Source organism: Centroberyx affinis, unplaced genomic scaffold (assembly GCF_046629955.1).
Source record: "Centroberyx affinis isolate AG114_WGS23_722 - 3 ecotype Tasmania unplaced genomic scaffold, CSIRO-AGI_Caff_v1 ptg000647l_1, whole genome shotgun sequence".
Classification (NCBI taxonomy): domain Eukaryota; kingdom Metazoa; phylum Chordata; class Actinopteri; order Beryciformes; family Berycidae; genus Centroberyx; species Centroberyx affinis.
In genome coordinates this window covers 277,420-295,645 of record NW_027279273.1, presented here as the reverse complement: position 1 = coordinate 295,645, position 18,226 = coordinate 277,420, and the positions used below count along the sequence as shown (strand labels likewise).

At 43.9% G+C, this 18,226-nt stretch overlaps 1 protein-coding gene and 1 pseudogene across 1 annotated transcript in view; one reads left to right on the top strand and one right to left on the bottom strand.

Annotated features, from left to right (window-relative positions):
* The window catches only part of trpm4a (transient receptor potential cation channel, subfamily M, member 4a), a 37,526-nt gene extending 30,908 nt beyond the window's left edge, over nucleotides 1-6,618 (top strand). The window contains exons 21-28 of the mRNA XM_071518970.1: nucleotides 259-391; nucleotides 1,756-1,930; nucleotides 2,375-2,540; nucleotides 2,701-2,882; nucleotides 3,180-3,312; nucleotides 4,006-4,078; nucleotides 4,327-4,420; nucleotides 5,373-6,618. Coding sequence (XP_071375071.1) covers nucleotides 259-391; nucleotides 1,756-1,930; nucleotides 2,375-2,540; nucleotides 2,701-2,882; nucleotides 3,180-3,312; nucleotides 4,006-4,078; nucleotides 4,327-4,420; nucleotides 5,373-5,398 — 982 coding nt within the window. The 3' untranslated portion in view covers nucleotides 5,399-6,618. The remainder of the gene's footprint in view (nucleotides 1-258; nucleotides 392-1,755; nucleotides 1,931-2,374; nucleotides 2,541-2,700; nucleotides 2,883-3,179; nucleotides 3,313-4,005; nucleotides 4,079-4,326; nucleotides 4,421-5,372) is intronic.
* Nucleotides 6,619-10,392: 3,774 nt separating this feature from the next.
* On the bottom strand, nucleotides 10,393-17,606 carry LOC139643745 (uncharacterized; annotated as a pseudogene).
* Nucleotides 17,607-18,226: the final 620 nt, after the last annotated feature.

The window sequence follows — 18,226 nt, the reverse complement described above, 5'->3', positions numbered from 1 at the left end:
GTTTGCCGGAGCATTATTTTTTAACTAACACACAAAAACACACACACACACAAAAAAATTACTGCGAAAAGAAATTTTAAAAAATCATGAAAAGTAAAACAAGGGTGAGTAATTTTTGAGCCACTATATGGATGGGTTTTTGTACCTTTGCACATAAGGTATCTGGGTGTGTGTATGCATAACTGTTTGTAGATGTGTAATCACATTACTATATGTGGAGCATGCCCAGTGGCTAACCCCCAGTTGTTTGTTTTCCAGAATGTTCCCCTGGTCATATGAGTTTGGCCGAGCCGTGATGGCCCTAGACTTTATGGTCTTCACCCTGCGCCTCATCCATATCTTTGCAATCCACAAACAACTGGGGCCCAAGATAATCATTGTTGGCAAAATGGTGAGTTCACTTCATTTCACAATACAACCAATGAACAATGCACAAAAACCAATGGACAAACACACATACACATCTAAAAAATGCTCATGAGGAGCTTTTTTTGCTAATACTTTAGTAATTTTCGTACTCTGTTGCAAATACTGCAGTATTCTGGCACAAAGGAAACTCAAAAAGCTGATGCTCTCACAGTATGATTAGGAGTTAAGTACCAACAAAGGAACAAAACTTTCCTTTGTTCCTCCATCTTTAAGGAATCTTAATATTCTAATTTCTAAAATATACAGGATCTATCAAAGTGTTAACATTTTGTCAACCAAGGAAAGTCACAATTTGATTTAAGTTTTTACTATCAATCATTTTCACCAAGAGTTGTGTCACCTTTTTCAAATCATCGATATCTCATTTTGGAATGAAACTTAATAAATATTGCAGTTTTACACTCTCATTCATAAATCTGGAGGTCACTACCAAATTATGGTACTGTGTACGTAGCCCATGTGTAGGATCAAGCTCAAAGGTGATATTATTTTAGAGAGGGAAATTAAAGGGAATTATTATACATATCCCTATAGACAATTATTTGTTCAGTGAATAATTTCTATGAGGGATAGGAGGCTATCATGCTTTCTGCAAATAGCAAAGATTGATTAATAGACTGACCTGACACAAATATTAAAAAATAGAATATCTATATGTAGATGAATATCTTGAGAGAAACTATAATGCAGCTTCATATCTGATAATTGCACTTTCAGTAGTTAGGACCTTATCCCTGTTTGGGGTTCTTTTTTTTTTTCTTTTTTTTTAACTGTCCTTGTCATGAAATTTATCAAATCAAACTTGTTCATCACACATGGGACCACATCAGTATTGACTTAGGGTATCAAAGTGAAAATTGACAAAAATAGACTGGTTTAACTGGGACACTGACGCTATATGGTGCTAATGAATGTCTCTATGCCTTGGTGACGACGGCTGATGATACCGCATGTAATCTGAACACTAGCTGTGTGTGCAAAAAACTGTGGATGGATATTTTGCCGAGGTGCTGGTTATAGGATCCTGTACTGGCAACATGTTCTGAGACTTTGACTATAAGTCAGAAGGCCATCACAATAATCTACATGAATCCTCAGCATGGTCACCTGTGGCAAAGAAGCCACAGATCCAATTGTTATACTGCAATGTATAACAGATAAACTGTAGAACAAAATGTGATTAAATTCAATTGAAACTGATTATGTAGAATTTGGGCTAGAAGCAACAGATAGCACAGTGATGTTGTGACTAAGTGCTAATCATGCTATACTGCAGGGACAGTCATCCTACAGTATCATCTCTGGTCTGACTTTTTCCTCCTTCAGATGAAAGATGTTTTCTTCTTCCTCTTCTTCCTGGCTGTGTGGCTCATGGCTTATGGTGTAGCCAATCAGGCACTTCTCTACTCCTACGATCCTCGTCCTGATTGGATATTCCGCCGAGTGTTCTACAGACCTTACCTGCACATATTTGGACAAATCCCCATTCATGAAATGGATGGTAGGTTGCTCGGTCTCCATCTTTCTCACCAGCACAATGTTACTTCAGTATCAACTGGAAGTCAACCACCCATTTTCCACTCAGCCAACCATAAGCCATGTGGCACTGGGCTCATCAACATCATCATCACATCAACTAAATAAATCAAGCTAAAAAAGACTTGTCTAAAAAAGTCAACAAGTTGCCTAGTTATCTGCTAGCTGTTGTCTAAGTACGGGGTAATTTTTAACTAGCTTGCTTGGTAGCTAAATGACTGAAAAAACTAGAGACTTGCTGGGCTGCAATACACAGCTGTATTATTGCGGATGTATTGAGCCTTCTAAGCAGGTACATGGTAATTACCATTACACTTAACCATTACACTTACAGTGTAAGTGTGCACCGTAGATCCTCACGTCTCCTTGTCTCTCATCCTCCCTACCTCTCCATTTGTCTCCCATCTAGCTGATAAATTGCAGGCGGTGCACTGCACAAACAACGCCACACTGATCGAAGCTGGAGCTGAGCCCTGCATGAGTACCTACGCCAACTGGCTGGTTGTCATCCTCCTGGTCATCTACCTGCTGGTCACCAACATCCTGCTGGTCAACCTGCTCATCGCCATGTTCAGGTACACAGGTGACTGGAGCACTGCAGCTCTGCTCCGTTGCTGTCCCACTGATTGAACGGGCTTCAAACAATTTTTAGTTAAGGTCATCTATCTGGCCACTGTAGAAAAGCATTTTAGCATTCTGTGTGTCCATGTCCCTATTTCCACCTCCTGTCCACAGCTACACCTTCTCCAAAGTGCAGGAGCACAGTGACACCTACTGGAAGTTCCAACGCTACAACCTGATTGTTGAGTACCACTCGAGGCCCTGCCTGGCCCCACCCTTCATCATAATCTCACACCTTCACCTCTTCATCAAGAGATACATCCGCCGCATCCCCTCGGTCAAGATCAAACACTTTGGTGAGAAATAGCAGGTAGTAGAGATGAAGGGAAGGTATGAGAGAGAACAGAGGAAGAGCATGTTTGAAGGAGCTACTGTAGGAAGGAGAGACAGAGAAGTACAAAAAAAGAAAAAAGGGAAAGACAGAAGTCTAAGAGGACAAATTTGGTTTGAGTGATGCAAGAAAGAAACAACAGGGCACATGCGGTACATGAAGATACAAACCCACTTTATCTTTTGTGTCCACGTTAAATTTTCCACCTCTTGCCCTCCTTCCCAATGCCTATACTGGTCTTCCCAATTTTCTCTGTCCTCAGTTCTGGAGCTGCGTGGCAGGAAGGCCAGCCATCTCAACACATGGGAGGCCATCCAGAAAGAAAACTTCCTCACAGCTCAGAATAAGCGTCACAGGGAGAGTGACACAGCACGACTCAAACGCACCTCTGTCAAGTAAGCTGCTTCTGCCACCATTATATCTAATATGGATATAATTTATGATCCTAGTACAGAAAATCAGGGCTAGAATAGTTTGCATTTGGGGGGAAACTAGGTTATGCCTGATGTTTAATATCACAATTGCTTTCACAGTGGTGGCACATTTCTTGCCATCACAGCTGAATGAATACAGGCCTCATCTCACCCACTGCTCTCATGATGGCTCCATTTTCCTCTGTTGCTGTCTTGAAGCAGTCAAAGTTAATTGACATATATTGTACTAATTCCAAACATCGGGGCTATAATATGTAGCTCTTCTGAGCAGTGTTTGATACATATATACATTATTATTTTTATTCAATGTATTATCTTAGCTCATGCTGTTTTGGGTAGGTCAGGTTGCAAAGCTCACTTTGCAAAAAATAAAATACAATTTTGAAAACAATAAAACAAATCAATTCAGTCAGTTCAGGTTTTTCAAGTCTTGGACCTCACTTGACCAAAAATGCGAGTAGACCTTTCACTGAGTTTCAGTTTGGAATCAGAACATCAATATGTTTCAGTACAACGGTCAGATTTTGGCATTTTACTTCTTTTTCACTTGCTGCATAAGCTTCTGAAGTTGTGCTCCGACCAGTCCAGGCTGCTGAACTGAGTTGAACTCAGTGTGACAGTCTAGCTGAGGTTTGCAGCTTGCTGTTTTTGCAGGGTGGACAGTGTGCTGAAGCAGATGTCTGAGATCCGTGACCATGACCGAAGGCTGAGGGTGCTGGAGACGGAGGTGAGGGCACCTGACACCTTAGTGCATGTGCCTCAAGTTCTAGTGAGCCTAACCCAGGCTCAGTGAACACCATATATATATATATATATATATGTGTGTATGCCTATGTTTGTTGTGTGTGTGTGTGTGTGTGTACACAGGGTGGGGCTCTGTGTCTGGTTTCTCTGCATATGGACTGCAGCTGTCAGCTCTGCCTGCTCAGCACTGTCTAGGCCTCATCCATCTCTGTCCCTGTGTCTCTCTCATAGTTGGAGTATTGCTGCGGTGCCCTCTCCTGGATGGTGGACGCTCTGTCTCAGAGTAATTTGATAAAGGCCAGCCGCCCCCCTCCGATCCTTAGAGGTAAGGTCACCATCCCCACTCGCCATAATCTCTTACATACATGCATTTACTTAAGAAATACAACCGTTATGTCCTGAGATGATGTGCTGTTTAACACTCCTGAAGCATTTGGACCTGTGTCAACTAATAATATAATAATTGGTCAAAATGTAATAAAATGTATGTAAAATGTATTAAAAATATAATAACCAGATATTGCAATAAATTGCAACATGATGAAATAAAATCCTCTGATTGATATTGTAACTTTGGTATGCACAATTATTACATTATAAAGGGTATAATGTTTTATAACGGGTAACTATTTTAAAGTATTGCAATATCTACTGATTTTTTTTTTATTTAGTAGGATAGACCCCTTGAGATGTTACATCTCTTGGGCAACATCTCAATAAAATATCTCATCTCAATAAAATAAAATAAAATGAAATCTCAAAATATCCTTCTAAATGAAAATATAATAAACCTTTCAATGTAATAAATTGTCAGGTAAAGCATCTTCAGATTGATATAGCAGTATATAAGGTTACCCCTTATAAAAAAAGTTATACCCTTTATAATGTAATAATTGTGCATAACAATGTTATGCAACAATGTGTGATCAGGAAAAAAAAAATCTGTTAAGGACTGTTATTACTTGAATAGATTTTGTCTCATTTAGAGGGACATTTTATTATGTTTTGACATATTATTAAATGATCTGGGTGTTAGTTACGGGGGACTGGAATGCCCGCTGTACTATAAAAATTGAAGAGATATTATAAATACCTATTTTATGCAGCATTAATTGATCTGACAATAGAAAGATATATGGCATAAAATTCACTCCAGTCCAAAGCCAGTTAACTTCATTGCTACAGTAGATTTTTTAAAGTTTTTGTGTCATTGAGGGCTTCACACACAATATACTGTATATAAAAGGATGACTAAATTATTATTTTTTCTGTTGTAGATCTGACTCCACTTTCTCCAAGCTGACTCAATCCTGTGTGAAAATCCTGGAAAACACACACACACACACACACACACACACACACACACACACACACACACACTAATTCTAAACTAACCTTAATTTTAACCCTAACCAAAACTCATCCTAATTCTAATCTTCATCCTAAACCTAATTCTATTTCTAAACTAACCTTAGTCTTAACACTCACCCTAACCTAAACCTAATCCTGGTTTTAATCTTAATCCTAAATCCAAGACCTAACCCTAAACTAATTTTAATCTTAACCCTTACTCTTACCTAAACCTAATCCTGATTCTAATCTTAATTTTAAACCCAAATTCTAATCCTAAACTAAATTTAACCATAACCCTTACCATAACCTAAACCTACTCCTAATCTTAACCGTAAATACAAGTGCTAATCCTAAACTAAAGCATACCCTAACCTAAACTCAAACCTTATTCAAATCTCAACCCTAAACCTAAATCCTAATCCTAAACTAACCTTTAATCTTTACCCTTACCCTACCCCATACCTAATCCTAATTCTAATTTTAATACATTTTTATTAAATCCTAATCCTAAACTAACCCCTTGAAGAAATGAGGATTGGCCAAAATGTCCTCACTTCACAAAAATATCCTCAATCCAGAGCCTCAAAACGCAAACTGGTTCTCACAAGAATAGCAAAACAAGTATACATGCACGCACACACGCACACACACACACACAAACACACAGTATACAGAGTTTACTTAGCGCCAAATAGCATCAAGGAGCGACTTGTTAATGCTAATCATTTCATTTAATTTACTTTGATGATGTGAATTGCTGTCATTTTAATTGTATTTTAATCATTGCCATTTATGTTTTATGTTAAATGTATAAATGCTCTTTTACAGTGTAGGACGTGTTTCTGTATGTTCCCTCTCTGGCGTGTTCATGGAATATGTTCAGGAAATGACAAATGAAGTGCAATCAATCAAACGACAGCCTCTTGTGGAAATGAGACAAAGTCCAATATGGATATGAAAAATATTAATATTCTCTCCTTTGGAATACTTCACTTGCTTTGGGGTTGTAAAATACTATAAACTGTACCTTAGTGAATGACCAATGTGTAAAGAGTACAAACATGGTTTGTTTGGTATATTTTTGAGGAAGATGACCATTTGTATATTTAGGCTCGTCTATGTTCAACAAAATTTGTATTGTTTTAATAAACATTTATTTGCCCAACAGTATTTGTTTGTTGTTGTTTGTTGATTGTTATGCACAAATTGCAGGAGGAGTAAACTATTTGAAATACTTGGCATTTACATAAGTACATTGCTAAACTAGGTTAAATATACAATTAAAAGAGATGAAAATATTGGTTGAGTAAGAATATATAAAACAACATTACCAGGTACTGACTCAGGAATGTTCATTTATCATCTTAAGGAATGGCAGACTTTGAAAAATGTTCAGATCATGCTCTGACAGGGTGAAGTTTTGCTGCATTCCTGGTGGACCTGCGAGACACAGAATGGTTGGTCAAAGGGAACTTGAACTTGATGGCACTTGAACTTGATGGCATATTTGGCGTAACTGAGGCAGAGCTCCTCCCTCCTTTCAGAGAGGGGACAAAGGTTCAGGGTAGTGAGGGCAGAGGAGTAATGCTGGTAGCTGTGGCCCAGTATAATAATAATAATAATACATGACATTTATATAGCGCTTTTCTTGGTGCTCAAAGACGCTTTACAAACAGGATAAAACAAATTTAATAGAGATATATATAAAAGATAGAAAAAGATGAGAAAAGGACGTATACATAGGGAGGAACGGGGGAGGGGGGGGGAGAAGAAGATTAGAGGTCAAAAGCAAGAGTGAATAGGTGGGTTTTGAGGGCATTTTTGAAAGATGACAGAGTGTTGGCCTTTCGGATGTGGCTGGGGAGGGCGTTCCAGAGGGAGGGGGCGACTGCAGCGAAGGCCCTGTCGCCCCAGGTCCGGTGCTTTGTCCTGATGGTTTGGAGTAGGTTAGCGTCTGCGGACCTGAGGTGACGGGTAGGGGTGTGGTGGTGGAGGAGGTCAGAGAGGTAGGGGGGGGGTCAGGTTGTTGATGGCGGTGGTGAGTAATATTTTGAAGTGAATCCTGTATTTGATCGGGAGCCAGTGGAGGTCATGGAGGACAGGGGTGATGTGATCCGTGCGGCGGGTGGAGGTGAGCAAGCGGGCAGCAGAGTTTTGGACATATTGGAGTTTATTGAGGACATTGTTTGATGAGCCATATAGGATGCTGTTGCAGTAGTCGAGCCTGGATGTTATGAATGCATGTATGAGTGTTTCAGCGGCAGAGAAGGATAGAGAGGGTCGGAGACGGGCAATGTTCCTAAGGTGGAAAAAAGCTGTTTTTGTGATTTGGTTTACATGAGGGAGGAATGAGAGGGTGGGGTCGAGGATGATTCCAAGGTTGCGGACGTGAGTGGAGGGGGTGACAATGGAGCCATCGATGTTGAGTGAGAAATCCTGGGTGGAGCGGGTGAGGGAGTTTGGGCCGATGATGAGGACTTCAGACTTGTTGCAGTTGAGTTTAAGGAAGTTCTTTTGCATCCATGTTTTGATGTCAGTGAGGCAGGTGGTGAGGGTGGAATGGGTGGCTACAGAAATGGTCTTGGTGGAGAGGTAGAGCTGGGTGTCGTCTGCATAGCAATGAAACTGGAGGCCATGATGGCGGAGGATCTGTCCAAGTGGTAGGATGTAGAGGATGAAGAGCAGGGGACCAAGTACTGAGCCCTGGGGGACACCATGAGTGACTGGGGCAGTAGTGGATTTGCAATTGTTGATGGAGATGAATTGATGTCTGTCGGAGAGATAAGATTTAAGCCAGGAGAGGGCAGTGCCGGTTATGCCAAGGGAGAACTGGAGGCGAGTGATGAGGATGGAGTGGTTGATGGTGTCGAAGGCAGCGCTGAGGTCAAGGAGGATGAGGATGGAGAGGGAACCAGAGTTGGCAGAGAGGAGAATGTCGTTGGTGACCTTTAATAGAGCAGTTTCGGTGCTGTGTCTTGAGCGGAAACCGGATTGAAAAGGTTCATAGAGGTTATTGGAGTCCAGGTGAGATTTTACTTGGGAGGCAACAGCTCGCTCTAAGATTTTTGAGAGGAAGGGGAGGTTGGAGATGGGCCGGTAGTTGTCGAAGCTGTCAGGGTTGAGTCCTGGTTTTTTTAATAAGGGGGTGACAGCAGCAAGTTTGAGGATGGGGGGGACGAGACCAGTGGACAAAGAGGAGTTTATGACTTTAGTGATCAAAGGAGAGAGTGAGGGGAGACAGGCCTTGACTAGGGTGAAGGGGATGGGGTCCAAGATGCAGGTTGAGGTTTTCATGCCAGTGACTATGGAGGATAGGTCCGATGCAGTGATTTCAGTGAAGGATGTGAATGGGTGATTGGAAAGTGGAGGGAAGACGGGTTCCGGATTAAAGACGGTGGAGGCGGAGGTGGTGGCCAGTTGGCTGTGTATAGTGTCAATTTTAGTTTGGAAGAGTGATAGAAATTAATCACATTTACTGACGGTGAAGGAGTTGGAAATGGTGTCCATACGTTTAAGGAGTTTGCTTATGGTGGAAAAAAGTGTCTTTGGGTTATTGCTGCCAGATTGTATGACGGAGGAGTAGAGAGAGGAGCGTGCACTGTTGAGGGCGTCTTTGTATTGCTGTTGGTGCAGTTTGTAGGCATCTGAGTGGACAGTGAGACCGGTTCTATTGGCGAGCCGTTCAAGCTGGCGGTCCTTTGATTTGAGGTGATGAAGGTGGTCAGTGTACCAGGGGGCGGAGTGAGTGAAAGAGACAGACTTGGTTTTTATGGGAGCGAGCTGATTGAGACAGGAGGAGAGAGCGTCATTGTAGGTGTTGACCAGGTCAGTGGGGGAAAGATTCTGGATGAGGACGGAGTCAGGGATGGTGTCAGCCAATAGGGAGGAGAGAGAGGAGGGGTGGATGGATTTGAGATTCCGGAAAGTTATGGAGCGTTTCTGCTTGACGTGGGTGGGGATGAGAATGTCCATGGTGATGGCCAGATGGTCGGAGATGGTGAGGTCGAAGCTGGTCAGGTTGCTGATGGTGATGCCGGAGGTGCAGACCAGGTCCAGTATGTGTCCTTTTTATGGGTGGGAAAATCAACATGTTGGGTGATGTTGAAAAAGTTTAGAATGTCCAGGAGTTCTGTAGTGGTTTTGGAGTCAGTTGAGTTGACATGTATGTTGAAGTTGCCAAGTAGCAGAACAGATGGTGAGATAGCGCAGAGTTGTGTGAGGAATTCAGACAGGTCGGAGGGAAATGCAGGGTTATGTATGATAGGACATGCTCTTTTTTGGACTTTCTCCAACTCCTGGGATTGCAGTTTAGTTAGGTATGAATGCCAGACTGGTGTACAATAGTCCAGAGAGGGTCTGATGTATTCCATGTATACTTAAGTGAGGTCAGGCAGGCTTACGGCGAAGTGTTTCATGTTTCTTAAAACAAACAACTTTTGGGGGGTTTTAGATGTCATAAAATCAATTTGTTTGTCCCATTTCAAGTTTTCCTGTATCCATACTCCTAGAACCTTGATAGATAATTCAGTCTCTAATTGGTGTCCATCCATAAATAGAGGGCTGAGGGGATGCATGGGAGGTTGTGGGAGAAGGAGACATGGAGTATTTTATACTTTGCTGGGTTGAGTTGCATGGCCTGATTGTTGACCCAGGAACATAGGTCATCAAGTACTGATTGCAGGTTGTGGGGTTGACTGTGGATCCATTGCTCTGCGATTGTCATGTCGTCCACATACTTCCATCTACTCAATGTCAGCTTTATTTATTTGTATAGCACATTTAAACAGCCAGTGGCCTACCAAAGTGCTTTACAGTAGCCTAAAATAAGCAGAAACAGTAAAACAATAAAAGCAATAAAAACCAATAAAATAAAAACAATAAGAACAATAAAAACAAAACAATAATACAGATAAATATAATAAATAAAAGACCCAATAAAAGCAACTATAATCCACCAAAGGCCAAAGTGAACAGGTGCGTTTTAAACTGCGATTTAAAAGTGGAGAGGCTATTCGCAGTCCGCACAGTGGAAGGAAGGGCGTTCCACAGAGCGGAAGCTGCAACTGCGAATGCTCGATCACCTCTTGTTTTTAAAAAGGATCGAGGAGCGTCTAAGAGCACCTGATCAGCTGACCTAAGGGCTCTGGAGGGCTGGTGCAATTTAACAAGGTCAGACAGATAATCCGGGGCCAGCCCATTCAGAGACTTAAAAACAAATAAAAGAATCTTAAAATCAATCCTGTATTTAACTGGAAGCCAGTGGAGTGAGCAGAGCACCGGAGTTATGTGCTCGCGCTTCTTTGTCCCAGTTAGGAGACGAGCTGCTGCATTCTGGACAAGCTGCAGGTGGTTAAGCTCTGACTGGCCAATGCCGACATACAGGGAATTACAATAATCTAAACAAGAGGTAATAAAAGCATGGATAACTTTTTCAAGGTCTTTCTGGCTTAGATAGGGTTTTGCTTTTGCCAGAAGCCTCAGCTGAAAAAAGCTAGACTTGACCACTGAGCTGACCTGTTTATCCAGTTTAAAAGCACCATCAATGATCACACCAAGATTCCTGGCGTGGGATCTGATGTAAGGTGTTAGTGGGCCAAGGGAGCTGGCAAGGACCTGAACCAGGTCAGGGCGACCGAACAGGACAACCTCTGTTTTGCTTTCGTTAAGTTTTAAGAAGTTTAAGTCCATCCATGTTCTAATGTCACTCAAGCAGTTAAGCACGGCCTGAAGAGAGTCTTTGGTAAGAACTTTTAATGGTAAGTACACCTGCACATCATCGGCAAAGCAGTGAAAAGGGATTCCATGCTTCCTAAAAATCGACCCCAGGGGTAGCATATAAAGGGAGAACAGTAGGGGGCCCAGAACTGACCCCTGGGGGACCCCGCAGGTCAGAGGGGCCACTGTGGAGGAAAACTGGCCCATGTGCACAGAGAATGATCTCTCAGAGAGGTATGAGTTGAACCAACTCAAAGCAGTGCCTTTGATGCCTGCGCAGTGTTCAAGGCGTGATAGGAGGATTGTGTGATCCACTGTGTCAAACGCTGCTGTCAGGTCAAGAAGAATTAAAAAGGCACAGTTACCAGAATCAAGGTTTAACAAGAGATCATTAAAAACTTTTAAAAGAGCAGTTTCAGTGCTGTGAAGAGACTTAAAACCAGACTGAAACAATTCACACACATTGGCCCTTTTTAAAAATTCTTGGAGTTGGTTAAAAACAACTTTCTCTAAAACCTTGGAAATAAAAGGGAGTTTGGAAATTGGCCTAAAATTAGATCAAACTGAGGGATCCAGATTTTTCTTTTTCAAAAGAGGCTGCACCGTGGCATGTTTGAAGGAGGATGGAACACATCCAGAGCTGAGACATCGATTTATAAGAAACAAAATAAATGACTCAACTGAGCTAAAAACCTCTTTAAACAAACGGGATGGAATGCTGTCGGATGGGCAGTTAGCAGGACGTAAGTGTTCCACAATTTCAGTAAGTGCAGAGAGAGTAACAGGCTCAAACTGATGGAAAACAGCTGAGCTAGTTGTGGGAACTGAGGGGTCCTGAGCAGACTGAGGGAGTGGGGACCTAAGAGCAGAAATCTTATTGATAAAGAACTGAAGAAAATCCTCGCACAAAGAAGAAGAAGGCTCAATACAGACAGCATCACAAGGATTCACAAGAGAATCAAATACATTAAAAAGAACCTGCGGTTTGTGAGCATTTGCAGAGACAAGTGATGAAAAATAGTCAGTTTTTGCAGCTTTCACAGCCTGCTGATAAGTTAGCAGACAGTCACGCAGGAGGTCCCAAGAAATTTGGAGTTTGTCCTTTTTCCACCTTCTTTCCGCCTGTCTACATGCGCGTCTGAGCGCACAAGTGGACTCGTTCAGCCAAGGCTCAGTCTGTGGCTTTACCCGCTTTAGAGTCATGGGAGCAATGGAGTTCAAAATCTCAGTGCAGACTGAATCAAACTTAGTCAAACAGACATCTACACTGAGGTCACCAAAATCAATAGGATACAAGAAAGAGTCTTTAAAAGCAGCAGAGAACTGCAGAGGAGTTGAAGAATTAAAAACACGGAGACGGCGAACGGGGGCGGAGTCCATAGTGGAGGGTACAGGCAGTGAGAGGGAAAATAAAACAGGTAGATGGTCGGATAAGGGTGTGTGACAGATTTCGGTTATCTGTACATTCAATCCATATGACAGCACAAGATCCAAAATGTGTCCTTTTTCATGTGTCGGCTCCGAAACAGACTGTGTGAGATTAAAAGAGTCAATGAGATTGAGAAAGTCTCTGACCAGAGGTCTTGTCTCACAGCAGACATGCACGTTGAAATCGCCGACAATTAAAAAGTGATCATATTTAAGAGTGACACCCGACACAAAGTCTGCAAAGTCCCGTATAAAGTCTTTGTTAAATTTCGGTGGTCGGTAGACCACCGCACAGAGAACAGTCATGGGGAAGTTTACCTCAAAGAGTTGGAGCTCGAAGCTGGAGCAGTTGACAGCTGGAGACTGCTGGCAGTGAAAGGTGGACTTGAATACGGATGCCAGTCCTCCACCTTTGCCGGTGGTGCGAGGAGAGCTGAAAAAACTACATCCAGGGGAAAGGAGCTCCGAAAAAGGAGCAAGTTCACCTTCATGGAGCCAGGTTTCCGTTAAAAACAGAAAATCCAGTTTGCGTGAGGTAAAGAAATCATTAATTAAAAAAGTTTTGTTGGTGACAGATCTCACATTCAACAAAGCCAATTGAAGATTAAAAGTGTCAGATGAGGACAAAGCACGCTTTCAGTGAGCGGAGATTTTGACAGACCACACCGCGTTTCCCGGTTCGGGCACGCCAGGCAGAGGGAGGCAGCAACAGCTGATCGGGGTCCACCGAACAGCCGACGCTGTCAAAGCCGCCGACATCAGGGAACTCTGGTCGGATCCATCGGCGTCTAGTCCTCATCGAGCGCAGGGCAGGGGAAACCCCCAGAAGATGCAGATCACTGCAGCGATCAGACCCATGGACAGACCTCAGGTGAGCCACGAGCCTAACCCGGAGGCCTCCGCGTTTCCCACGTCTTCTCTGGCGTCTCTGGCGGGCCAGGTAGAGGGGAGGACGCCTCAGAAACGCCGGGATTTCCTCGAGGCATGGAGGAGAGCTCACCAACTTATATTCAAGCTGATCAAAGAAGCCTCCAATCTCAAGCAGAGATATACGATCATAGGTGAGGAGAGATGATACCTCTGGACAGATCAGGTAAATCACTAAACACACAACAAACACAGAGCAGAGCGACAGACGGCCAGCCGAGCACCCTGGCGCCATCTTGCCAAACTCTAAAAAGCAGCTGTGATACTCAGACCGACCGCAGGAGGGAGCTACTCAGATGGGTGTTAAGGGTGCTGTCAATGACAGCCAGGAATATGATGGGGCCTAGCAAGGTCCCCTGGGACATGCTGCAGGATAGCTGAAGCCAGTGTGATAAGGTGTTTTGGTATCTCACCCTTTGTCTCCTACCAGTTATGAAATCCAGGATCCGAGGTAACAGAGCAGGTCTAACTCTGAGGTCAATAAGGCATTTGGCTGCAATATTGTGATATATTCTGTCAAAGGCTTTGGAGAAGTCACTAATGACAAGGCTGTATATTGACTGTGTAGGGTAGTTCTGTAGGGTAGTCTATAAGGTAAGTAGTCTATAAGGCTAACAAGGGCATCAGTAGTCGATCTCTCCTTTCTGTAGCCAAATTACTGTGGGTCAGTGCTACCTGCGATGTCTCTCCAAATCCACTCAGCAGCAAAGCTCTCTGCTATTTTAGAGAGTTGAGGTGTGTTACGAAGTTGGGTTGAAGTTGAAAAAAATGTCTCAAGTCACTCAGCACTTCAGTACAATGATATTTTTTTTGGTGCTCCATAACAAAATCAAAGTCTGGGCTCTGAAGTACAGGAGAAGAACACATGGGCTTTAAGGTTGTTCGCCAGCTTCCCTGTACGGTAGAGGTGCGGCAAGAGTGGCAAACTAGGGAACAACTCTGCGATACCATCCTACCAGACCAAGAAATTACTTCATTTGTTTCTTTGTGTGGGGTCGAGGTGTGTGCTCCCGTCCTAACTGGTAGCACAGGTACTTTGTTTCCCATCTTGCCGGCTCACATTTCTGCAGGTTGAGGGTTAAGCCAGCGGCATGGATCTTTCCCAGGTCCCTACGCAGATATTCCAGATGTTCGGAGCAGGTCTGGCTGTAGATGACCATATCATCATGGTAGGCAGCGCTGCAGTCTTCAGAGCCTTGGAGCACCTGGTCCATCAGCCGCTGGAAGGCTGCAGGTGCGCCGTGAAAGCCGAAGGGCATGACAGTGAACTGGAACAGTCCCAGGGGGCCTTTTATTGGTCATCAGATGTAGGAGCATGACTCTTCTTAATCAATGACATTGAGCTACCCGAATCTAGGAGAGCTGTAACAGGTTTACCATTAAACTTGACTAACCTCATCTTCTGCCTGGTTGTCATTACAGTTATCACAGTCATTACAGTCGATACAGTCCCCCTCTCTGCGCACATAACACAACCCAGACAGTTTAGACTTCTTAAGAGGACACCCTGAGGCTTTGTGCTCTGGCTGCTGGCAGTGGTACCATCCAAAGCCCTTGGATGGAACTGCTGAATGTTTTTGCCTTCTTTCTTCCCAACCCCTGATTCCCCAGAGTTACCTTGAAAGTCCCTTAAGGGATTGGAGTCTCTGTTGCTTCGGAGAGCTGAAGTGATTGTGGGGTTGTGCCCTTGCATGCATACTGCAAGGCAAGTCTGGCGGCGGTGAGTCCATCCTCTGGCTTGTGCTCTCTGACCCACTTTCTGGTGTCTGGAGGAAGAACCCGCAGTAGCTGCTCCAAGACGATAGCCCCCCCAATCTCCTCTGTAGTTTCCTGCTCCGGCCGGATCCATCTGTGGTAGAGATCCTTGAGGCGGTGGTATGCCTCAGTCGGTGACTCTCCTTGTGGCAGGGCATTGCAACGAAAAGGTCTATGCAGATATGTCAAATTTGGCCAGCAGTGCCTCCTTCAGATCCGAGTAGTGGTTAGACCTCTCTTTATCCATGGCGGTGTAGGCCTCGAGCGCCTGTTGGGCTTTGATAGGGGCAGGTTTGGTTATTAGCAATTCATAATTAATAATTATGAAATTATTAATATTCATAAAATTATTGACGGGGTCAATATTAATGGGGCACCACCCTGGAATCAGGGACCAATAACTGAACCTTTAAGACTCTCAAAATGGCTGTTCACCCCCAAATGACAGTGTTTAAGTACCGCTGTACATTTATGAGTGAACAGTGAAGGGTGAATTCGTACACAGGCTCTCACAACCAGCTGTTACTACAACACATATGCATAAGAAATCACAGACAACTTCTCTTTAAAAGTATAACAGAGTTTATTTAACTTTAGTAATATTAATCAATAATCAATAGCACTCCAATTAATCAATCAACTATTACACAACTATAATTATGGATCTAAACTAGCAAACATAAGGCACAAGCAGCATATGGCATATATGGATGTGTGTGTGTGTGTGTGTGTGTGGGTGCGTGTGGGGAAGAGAGAGAGGAGAGAGAGAGTGGAGAGAGAGAGAGAGCAAGATGGTGGACGTGACCACGTGGGTGGGACGTCTCACGCGAGAGAGAGAGATGAGAGCAAGATGGCAGACGTGACCACGTGGGTGGGACGTCTCGCGAGAGTTCAAGATGGCGGCCGTGACCGCGCAATCTGAACAAAGGGGTTTGGAACCAAGATGGGGTTGGAGTTAGGCAGCTAAACCGACACCATCTAATCCTTAGGTAGTAATGAATGTGTAATGAGATGTGGGTGTGTGTGTGTGTGTGTATGTGGTGGTTAGTAAGAGAGAGAGAGAGAGAGAATAGAGGGGGCACTACTCGCCGTCTGGAGACAAAATAGCAGCCTTTTACCACACAGGGACTCAGGATACGACTTGGGGGTGGTACACCGAGTTACTGGTCTTTGAACTGGTAAAATGCAGTATATTGGCTCTCTACGGTGACTATCAACACAAATGCAAGTCCAGCAACATGCAAATGAAGCAACTGAACACAATCAGCTTCAAATGAACACAATCAAATTAAGCAGCAAGCACAATGATTGAGGTATCTTTATACAGCATAAATATGGACACGGCGGTCCGATGCGCTTCCCAATACGCACAGTTGTAGCTTCTGATCAGTTAAACTTAATTCAACACACCTATGCAAGTCTCTGCCCAGAACCAAAGCCTCTTACTTGGGGAATCACTCTGAAGTGATTGGTGTGTGTTTTCAGTCCGTCTAATCGATCTGGTGGGGTCCTCCCAGGCGGGTCGGCGGAACCGCTATCTCTTCCTTGCACGGAGCAGCGGTCAGCTGGCTGTCCTCGCAGGCAGCGAAGGATGTCAGCCAGGAGTCGACTTGGTTGAAGAAACGCGCTCTTACGTTGTCTTCTTGGAGGGAAGGGGAGTGTCCTCAGCTGTATTCTCTTCCAGTCCACTTCTGCAGGTCTGCTACATGCACCGGTTGCACATACAGTGTGTGTGAGGAGTTAGAATGCCGGATACACAAACAGCTAATCTAATCCTTCTGGATCCAATTGTTTAACACTAAACAGTCTGGGCTCGTCCAGCGAGTTGAAGACTGTGCCTTGGCTAAACAAAAGAACAGTTTGAACGTTGTAAATACCACCTTGTTAGCAATGGAGTCGCAAGAGAAGGGGCCATGCGGAAAGGTAGCTCTGGAATTTATATCCTCAGTGACGTCATGGGGACATCCCGGGGCTCGTCCGAGTCTCGTCCAATGAGAGACCGGAGGTTGGGTTCCAGCCAGTTCACACGTAGGTGTGAACTTCAGGGCCTGTTGAAATTTTGGCGCTGCTTTTCCTTTGTTTAAAGTCCCAGCCCAGCGGGTGGGCTAGAGTTCAGGCCTCTGATTTTCTTGTTAGGCCGCAGATGTTGACTCTATTGTCTTAACTAGCTTTTCTTTCGTTCAACCTCATGGCCTGGCCCAACACGCCTTACCAGTCAGCAGTGGAACTAACAGGTAGGCCCACTCCCCCTCTGGCCACTGCCAAGTCCTTGCCATGCGCTCAAATCTGAGCAGATAGTTTTCACTGTCCTTACCTTGCTGGCAGGTTGGCATCTTTGGTTCCTTCTGCAGCAAAGCTGGAGGGTTGGAGGCCCGAGACTGGTTAGATGGAAAGACAGGAAAAGTGGTGGGACCCTGGTTAATGTTGGAGGTGTCGAACTGGGCTGGATGTCTGGGACCTGGTGTTGGCAGTTCTATCCTCGGGCGGAATTCCACCCATTTGCTATGTAATATCCTTGACTGAATTTTAGGGGTCAAGAGGATAGAATTGTGGTCACTAAGACCAATGGGAGGGAGTCTATCTGGTTTGGAGTAGGATGTAGCAAGGTCTGTTCTAATTACATCCAAGATTGCATCACCCCTAGTGCTGTAAGACACCACCTGGATCAAGCCATTACCACTACAGATCTTCTGTGTATTTAGGTGGTTAAGGTCACCCATGATAGCAATGCCTATGCCTGGATATGTAGTCTGCAGTGGTTCAGGGACGTAGGCCAATTAAACATCCAAGACTTTCAGATCGGGAGGTGACTCTCACCCAAGTAGTGGTCCAAATGAATCCTTGTAAGCAGGTGCCAAATGTCTTTGTTTGTAATGCAAGATCCTTAACAAACAAAGTAGATGAACTCGAACTGCTCTTGAAATCAGAAAAAGCGGACATTGCCTGCATTACT